Source organism: Perissodus microlepis, chromosome 4, assembly GCF_051167445.1.
Source record: "Perissodus microlepis isolate ML-2025 ecotype Zambia chromosome 4, ASM5116744v1, whole genome shotgun sequence".
NCBI lineage: Eukaryota > Metazoa > Chordata > Actinopteri > Cichliformes > Cichlidae > Perissodus > Perissodus microlepis.
In genome coordinates, this window is record NC_140464.1 from 1191187 (window position 1) to 1199908 (window position 8722).

Sequence of the window (8722 nt, forward strand, 5' to 3'; positions counted from 1 at the left end):
AGCCTCTAGGGAGGTGAGGTGGGATCCTGGCCGCCCTCACCCTGGACGCTGGGACAGGCTCAGGAGCTGGCTGGACACCAGTCACCCCCACCCGAGGAACAGGAATGGGTGTAGGGGTAGACTGGGTCTCAGCTGCCCTCGTCCTGGGAGCTGACACAGGAACCGGCAGTGTTGGGAAGGTTACTTTTAAAATGTATTCCACTACAGATTACAGATTACATGCCCCAAAATGTATTTTGTAACGTATTCTGAATACTTTGGATTACTAAATATATTCTTAAGCTTTTTACAACTACATGAATGTCCTATTGCTGTGTGATTCATTACTGAAGGTTACTCTCCACACCAACACCAGCTAGATGTTTAAATCTTAATATAAATGAGTAACAGTAGGTGGACATTAGGTAAGGCTGCACTTTTTGCAGCGATCTCGTATAGAAAACTATTCGGCGCGTATATAAAACAGGTCCGCGGCTCCGGACCGTAGTAAAGGGACCTCTGGCTGATACGTCGGGTTCCAAATTACCCGACTGTTAGCCCTCTATTTTTGGAATTACTAAAAATAGAGGGCATAGCCTAGCATATAAAACAGGAAAAGACCGCCATGTAATCCATTTATTTAAACACAGTAACTGTATTCTGAATACCACCCTTTTAAATGGTAACTGTAAGGGAATACAGTTACTCAGATTTTGTATTTTAAATACATAACGGCTGTACATGTATTCTGTTACTCCCCAACACTGGGAACTGGTGATGGCTGGGCATCAGCAGCATCGTCCCGTGGAACTGGTGTGGGTGCGGGGACGTGCTGAGCCCTAGCTGCTTGAGGAGCTCCCACAGGGACAGGCCGAGCCTTAGCCGCCTTCACCTGAGAAGATGAAACAGGTGAAGGGGAAGGCAGAATCTGAGCCGCCCTGCTAGCAGGAAAAGTCTGAGCAATGGGTGAGGAAATAGTGATTGGATGAGGGGAATTATCTGATCTAGTGGTGTAAATGTCTTTAACGGGAGCCTGGGATGATGAAACAGTCTCTTTGAAAACAGGAGGATTAAAGTCACAGTAAACAGTCTTTGGTTTAGGAGGACGCAGTGGCCATTAGAGTGTTTGAAGAATTAACAGTCTCTGGGTTGTGGTGACGAGGAGGAGGAAAAAAGTCTGATGCTGCTGCTCCGAATGGGGACCGCGACGGTGGCGTGAGCCTGACTTCTCCTGAGTGGAGGGAGCTGAGCGGCTGAGCGAGGGAGCCTACATTGAGGCGAGAGGGAAGGCGGAGCCACTGTGCCATGGCGAGGTGGAAGGGCCGGTGAATGAAGCGGCTGGCGGGCGAGCGACGAGCGAGGGAGTGAGCAGCCGAAGCTCGGAGGGTGACGCCCACTCTACGTGGCGAATGCTCACGGGCAGGTGAGGCAGCAGGTGGGAGAACGCGGTGCAGGACTCCAAACGCAGGACTCCAAACGCAGGACTCCAAACGCAGGACTCCAAACGCAGGACTCCAAACGCAGGACTCCAAACGCAGGACTCACGGTGCAGGATAAGGATGTTTATTGGAATGGACGAACAAAGAGAGCAGGAGATGGCTGGCTGACTGAGCTGAACACAGCAACAACAACATCAATGACAAGACCATGACCAGGAGGAAGCTGAGGCCTTAAATACACGGACAGATGAGGATAATAATGAGAGACCGGTGAGTACACAGCTGAACATAATCCGACTAATGACACAGGAAGGGAACTCGCACAACAAAACAGGAAATGACAATGAGCGAATAATATACAGAACATGAACAACTGAAAACACTGGGTCAACGACCTAGGAACCCTGACAACTATAGCCAGAAGGCTAGATGACAATACAGAATATAGAACCAAAATAAAAAGATGATCAAAAATATAAATATCCCCAAACTCAAAACCCTGGTACCAGGATCCAGCGATCTTGACACCAACCACCTTACAGCCATAGTTCCATGAAGCTACATCAGTAATGGAGGTGGTCTGTTTGGACTCAGTGTCCCAGCTTTCCTTGGGATTCTGTCAAAGTTCTGTCTGACATAGGAGTTTCAGATCTCCCCGACAGCAGCCTCTGCCAGACGCTCTCAGTATACAGTCAGGAAAAATTATTTGAATCTATTTTGTAAGTTTGGCCATTAACAAAGAAATGAACGATCTATAGTTTCAATGGTGCGTTTATTTAAACAGTGAGGAAAGGAACAATAACCAAAAATTCCAGAAAAATGCATTTCAGGTGCGTTACACAGGCCCAGATTCCTGCTAAACTGTGCTTAATAAGAATTCCAATCCCCAAAGCTGCAGCTCACCCTATTGGCACAATTAAACACACAGCAGCCAAATTATTGATTACACAATTAGAGCAAAAATTCTCTAAAGCACAGAGGAGAGGTCCAGTTCAGACACATGCTTATTTCCACTGTAAAGTTGGACATTTCACCATGGGGGCTATGGGACTGAGTCAGTGCAGGAGCCTCTGCTGGACATTAGAGGAACTGCAGGTTTTGGTGCTTCAGTGCTGATGGTTCATCTCATCCTGACATGTTTGATCTGAATAACAAACACATTAATGCTGTTTTATTGTGATGTTTCCTGTTGTTTTCAGAAGGTTAAGTGTGGGGAGGTAGACCTGTGGAAATGCACTCTGATGACGCACTTTTTTCAGCCTTCTGATTGGTTTCTTTCAGCCGGACTTCTGATTGGACAGCTGAAGTTTAGGGGCGGGAACCAGGAGCAGACTCGAATATAGAGGTGAGTTGGAAATGTAAATAGTCAGAAGAAGACATGGATGGTCGTACTGCATTGGAGACCAAGGTACTGATTGATCCACAGCCCATGGGTGAGTGTATTTGTCCTGCAGTGATCCTCAGGCTGGTGTGTGCTTTGAGTTTTGGGACAGTCATTATTTCCTGAAACATAAAACAGGAGCAGCTCTTTGCTTAAATCACTGGGACACGATTTCAGTTTCAGTCTGAAATGTGTTTTTAGTTCACACATGTTAGGTTTGATCATTGAATCTCAGTTTAAAGCTTGATTAGCACCAAGCTGCACTCAAAGAAATCATTTGTTTTTTTAAGCTGTAAAGATTTTATATCACAGATAAGAGGAAAATAACCAAATGAATCTCATATGACTCTTAATATTTGAGTCAATAATAGAAATTATAAATATATAATTATTCAAGTTTTATAAAACTCTGAGCTGATGAGTTGATATTAATAAAAGTTTTAAATGTATCATCTGCTCATGAAATAAAACAGTTTCTGTTTTTTTAATGTGAATATTTTTATCGCACTTTTAAAACAAAGTTGTTCAATAATCAGATCCTTTCATTTTATAGAAAAACTATTGATGAGCTGTAAAATCATCATCAGGTGATAAAGTCAGCTCTCGTTGGTCATTTTCAAATAAAGAAATCTGGAAGCCCGGGTGTATAAAATGGCTGGCTCCGCCTCCATTTTATACACCCGGGGCTTAGCCCTATCCAGTCTTTAAGTGATGACGTGACGAATCCTGCTTCCGGGCCTAAAGTAGTCTGCGTTTAATATGGCTTTTGTGTTGTTACCATGTTTAATGTTTTGTATTTTCTTCTATTTAATCTCAAAAAGCTCCTAAAACAGTCAGTGATCACTGTTGACCTCCCTCGGCTTTTATTACCGCTAATCATTTATTTAAGCTCAGTTTTAACCTTACGATGTAGCTACAGCCCAGGGATTGCAAACCCCCTCAGTCAGGACATGCTATATTGTATTTAGATGGAAGCTAGCGAGCTAACTTCCTTTGTGTCCATCAGTACATAACTGAAACCGGTTTAGAGTGCTTTGTTTAGCCGTGGAGGGAAACAACAGAAAATGTGAAATAAACACACATGTAAGCTAAGACTCTCTAAAAAACAGCATTGTTGTTGTTCGGCTTTTCATTTCGCCGTTTGTTGATTCACTCGAAGAACAAGTAACCTAATATGGGTCAAGTGATCAGTTTGATATCAATCTTTTGTGATTCACCGTCATATTTACATTATTTGTACAGTAGGAATGATTTGCTTTGGTACCTGGTCAAACTAAGCTCTCCTCTGTCTGCAGCAAACCCGCAGGCAGCAGCTTCTCCCCCCTCGCTCACATGTGTAAGTGCTCAGTCGCCCAGTGCCTGAGCTCGGATCATACTAAAATTAGGGGGGATTTACGACTGTGCGTCATGTAGTTTTTGTTTTATACAGTTGTCAGTGAGGCATCTAACTATGAAACAAATTACACTCCAAGACCCCGGGCTTCTGATAAGATTACCCGGGCTTAAGCCCAGTAAGCCCGGGTTGGACCCCACCACCCAAAAAAAAAGAGAAAACATCAGAATATTAATCAGCAGCTTAGAGTTGCTGGTTGCAGCATCTTTGCTAGCTTTAAGTCAGCTAACTTTACTTGACCAGGAAATTAATCCCGACTCCAGGTTTCTCCAAACTCTGATTATATCCATTCCTGATTAGAGCCACACCTTTTTGTCCTCATGCTGAAGCACACTTGGGTTCTGCAGCAGGACTCTGTAGTGACCTCAAAGTCCCGACCTGAATCCGATTGAGATGCTGTGGCATGACCTTAAAAAGTTGGTTCATGCTCAAAAACCCTCCAAAGATGAGTGGGCCAAAACTCCTCCACAGTGCTGGAAGATTCATTGGCAGTTATCACAAAGGCTTGATTGCAGTGTTGCTGCTAAGGGTGGCCCAACCAAGTGTTAGGTTTATGGGTCCATCGCTCCCTCACACAGGGCCATACGGGTTTGGATTATCTTTAATAATAAACACCTTTATTAGGAAGCTGCATGTTGTGTTCACTTGTCTTATCTTTGTCTACTATTTGAATTTGTTTGATGATCTGAAACATTCAAGTGTGATAAATATTCAAAAAAACAAGGAAATCAAGAAGGAGGCAAAGACTTCTTCACACCCCTGTATGAGCTCAGGCAGTGCTACACTTCTGGTTATTAGCTATGTTTTCTAATGTAAAAAGACCCCTTTACTTAACATTTCCCTTCTCTACCTTTTACTCAAGGACTACATTTATTTTACAGCTGTAGCTACAGGTTGTTCACTTCTCTTCAGCACAAACTGATGTTTTTACACATTTTAAGAGAATATTTTTTCAGTTTATTACCATATGATATGTATATGAACATTCTAGTATGTTCATATACATATCATATATCCACGTATCTCTCAGTCTGCTCCTCAGTCCCAGATCTGAAAAACAGACCCAAAGATAGTAGAAGGTACGTTTGAGAGTCAAGAGGTTGTTCTTCCGAAACATGAGATGGCACGAGAGAGAACACTGTATCCTGATCTTTGATCCTCATCTTGCACTCTGTGGTTTCCCACTCTGAATTTTGGGGAATCTTTTTTTGTGTCTCTGCTGAAAGATTTTGTGTTTCCTTGTCTGTGAAAGTCATCGTATTCTAAGGAGCTTAGAAAGAAAAGCTTCTGGACTTTCTTAAGTTGCTTGAAGACGTTTCACCTCTCATCCGAGAAGGTTCTTCAGTTCTAGGGTAAAATGGTGGAGAGTCTCAGATTTAAGTCCAGTGGGAGTGACCTAATGATCCTCTACCTAATCACATGAGCAAAGGTGTGGAAACAGGTGTGGGTCACAATCAGCCAGGGTTTCAGGTGAGCTCATTGTGAAACCTGGCCCCACCTTATCATGTGATTTCCTGAGGTCAGATGGTCCAGGATGTGAGTGGGCGTTAAGGCGTCTGGGGAGGGAACTCAAAGCTGGATTATAGATGGCAGACAGTTGGTGTCGTAAACCACCGCCTCTGTTCAAAGATGGTCGCTCACAGTGGACATAGATGCTTCTTTCACTCCTCTTTCAAACCATCTGTCCTCTCTGTCCAAAATATGAACATTGGCATCCTCGAAAGAGAGGATCCTCTTTTGAGGATTTCTAAGCTCCTTAGACTTTGTGTTTCCTTGTTAATAAATGCTGATTGTTCATTCCTCCTGCCTTCATGTTTTATATTTCCTTCCTCGCAGCTGCTTTATGATTTATGTCAGTGCTGTAAGAGATCGTGACTGGGACAGTTCTCACATACTAATATTCTTCCAACAGATGACCTGAGGATCGTGCTGTTTGGGAAGACCTCGGTTGGTAAAAGTACTCTAGGAAACATCATCATGGGGAACACAGAGACTTTCACCTCAAAGGATTCGTCCAAAGATCGCACACAGAAATCCCACAGCACTGTGGAAGGTCAAAAAGTGGTTGTTGTTGATACTCCAGGTCTGTTTAAACCTGGAAAAGATGAAGATGAGCTGGTGAACGAGATCAAGCGATCCATTGATCTTGCCCGTCCTGGTCCTCATGTGTTCCTGCTGGTGCTGAGGTTCGATATAATCACTTCTGAAGAATTAGAGGTACTGGAGGTTTTTGTGCGCACCTTTGGCAGACGTGCATTGGCCTACACAACAGTGGTGTTCACCGATATAAATGGAAATAAAGAGTATGAAGCTAACATAAAAGTGGGCATAAAAAAGAATGAGCACCTCAGGAAACTCATTGAGCAGTGCCAGTGGAGATATTTTGCTTTTAACATTGAAGACAAAAGTCCTGCTCAGGTCACCGAGTTGCTGAAGAAGATAACACCGATGGGAAAAGATTACTTCTACACTCCTGACATGCTCCAAGAGGCTGGAAAACCGGACGAGCAGGACGAAAAACCAAAAACAGCAGAAACAACAGGCAGGCGTGCGCTTCTGGAAAGGACTGGATTGGTGGGAATCATTTTGGGATCTGTCGGGGGATATTTACTTGGAGGTGGTGAGCTGACGTCTACATCGGGAGCTTTACTGGGAGCTTTAGGGGGTTCAGTACTGTCGATGGGAACAACAGCTTTAGCAATGAAGGCCAAAATGCTCACCGAGAAATGCTGCAAGAGTAGTTTACAGTGAAATAAGTACTAACTACCATGGACGCTTCGGTGTTGGCGGAGGGGAGAGCAACACGATTACTGGATACTTTCATTACTGGGAAACAAACCTAAAACAGAACATCACTTTCCATTTGGAAGCAGGTTTCCACCTGATGAAAGTACCACTCACAGGAGACAATGTCTCATAATAATGACTCATGTCAGGTGTGAATATATCACAGGAAGTGGACAGTCTGGAAACCTGACCAGAACCAGATGTTTAGCTGTGTTAGAGCATCTAAAAGAAAGTCTGTGAGGCGCTCAGCAGACAGTGATGAGGAGGAGAACGACCGCGGTGTTTGGATTTGCTGCTGACGTCTCAGAGCTCGATTGTACGAGTTTCCAAAAGCAGCTGAATGACTGGAGGCTCTGAGCTCCACGCTGTGGGACTCCTCCACCACCCTGCCAGATGGGAGCTTTTTGTACATGAACACATCATCATTGTACATTATTATTTACAACTGAACATTCACCAGGTCACCAGAGTTTAGGGTTCAGGTTTTGTATGAGCCACATGTTAATAAAAAACTAGAAGATGTCAGATTCAGATGATGTTTCTAATATTTTGGCTTTACGGTTTTTCCTTTTGTGAGTCTGAAACAACTGAAACAGGATAAAAACAAGTGAAGCCCAACTCTGGATCTGCTGCAGTGACCTGTTGGATGTTAAGTGAACTTTTATCTTCATTAACCTGTGACTGCTTTCACATCCAGTGGTGATCTGTGAGATAACACACAGTAATGTCTTTAAATGTCTTTTTGTGTGTTGGACAGATCGATAATCTATCAGTTTGATCAGATTAGATCCTGCTGGCGTCACAGACTCTGTTCTACATTCATACAGTTTGTTCTCATTTTAAAGGATTTTTGGGTTTCGGGGTTTTCTTGTGTTTGTTCTCCTGGATAAACTCCATGTTCTCACTTTAGGAGTTTCTACAGGACTGTTTCCTGATACAAATGCAAATGTGTGCTTCAGCTTCAGTGCAGACGGTTTTCACATGTTTGTGGATGGAAACACTTCGGTGTCTTAAACCTGTATATAGATATATATGATATATATTGTTTTCGTGCCTGAACTTGTATAGAAATATATAATCCATTACCTATACTCTAATATGTAATATGCACTCTTATGGCAATGCTAATTTTACTCATACTGTGGTCGCTCGCTATAACACGGTTCACCTTTCGCGGCCTCGCTGTTTCGCTGATTTTTTGTGTGCACTTTTGCATAATTTTTTTTGTATCATTGTGTTCTGCGTCCTGATCGACTGTAGACCATTGTCCATCTCCTCCGTGCCCTCTCTCCTGTACAGTACAGAATCACTACATCGATCCTTAGCAGTGTGACTCTGAAGTGCAGTACTGACGTTTTCTCCATGCCTTGCAAGGCACCTGCGGTAGCACTCAAAAGGCAGAGGAAGATGCTAACCATCACACAAAAAGTTGGACTTCTGGACATGCTAAAGCAAGGTAGAAGTTACCGTATTTTTTGGATTATAAGGCGCATTAAGCAAAACAAAACAAATCAAAACAAGTCAAACTTTACTCAACTCATTCTTCTTGCCTCCTCCACTTCTGTTTTAGCTGTTTTTTAAAAGCCACCACAGATCTCAGGCTCAAAGGGAGAGACTTCCACAGTCTGGGGCCACAGTTACAAAACCTCTGTCGCCTTTTGTTTTCAGCCTCGTGTGTTGGACAACCAGCGAGCCCTGATCACATGACCTCAGGGACCTGCTGGGAATGTATGGACGTTCACT

The 8722-nt window shown here is 43.4% G+C and overlaps 1 protein-coding gene across 1 annotated transcript; it reads left to right on the top strand.

Annotated features, from left to right (window-relative positions):
- The first annotated feature begins 2708 nt into the window (after positions 1–2708).
- On the top strand, positions 2709–7533 carry LOC146387925 (GTPase IMAP family member 9-like). Its single transcript, XM_084924956.1, has 2 exons — positions 2709–2851; positions 6105–7533. Exons 1-2 carry the CDS (start codon positions 2797–2799, stop codon positions 6941–6943), a joined length of 894 nt encoding a protein of 297 aa, XP_084781082.1. The 5' UTR covers positions 2709–2796; the 3' UTR covers positions 6944–7533.
- The last annotated feature ends 1189 nt before the right edge of the window (positions 7534–8722 follow it).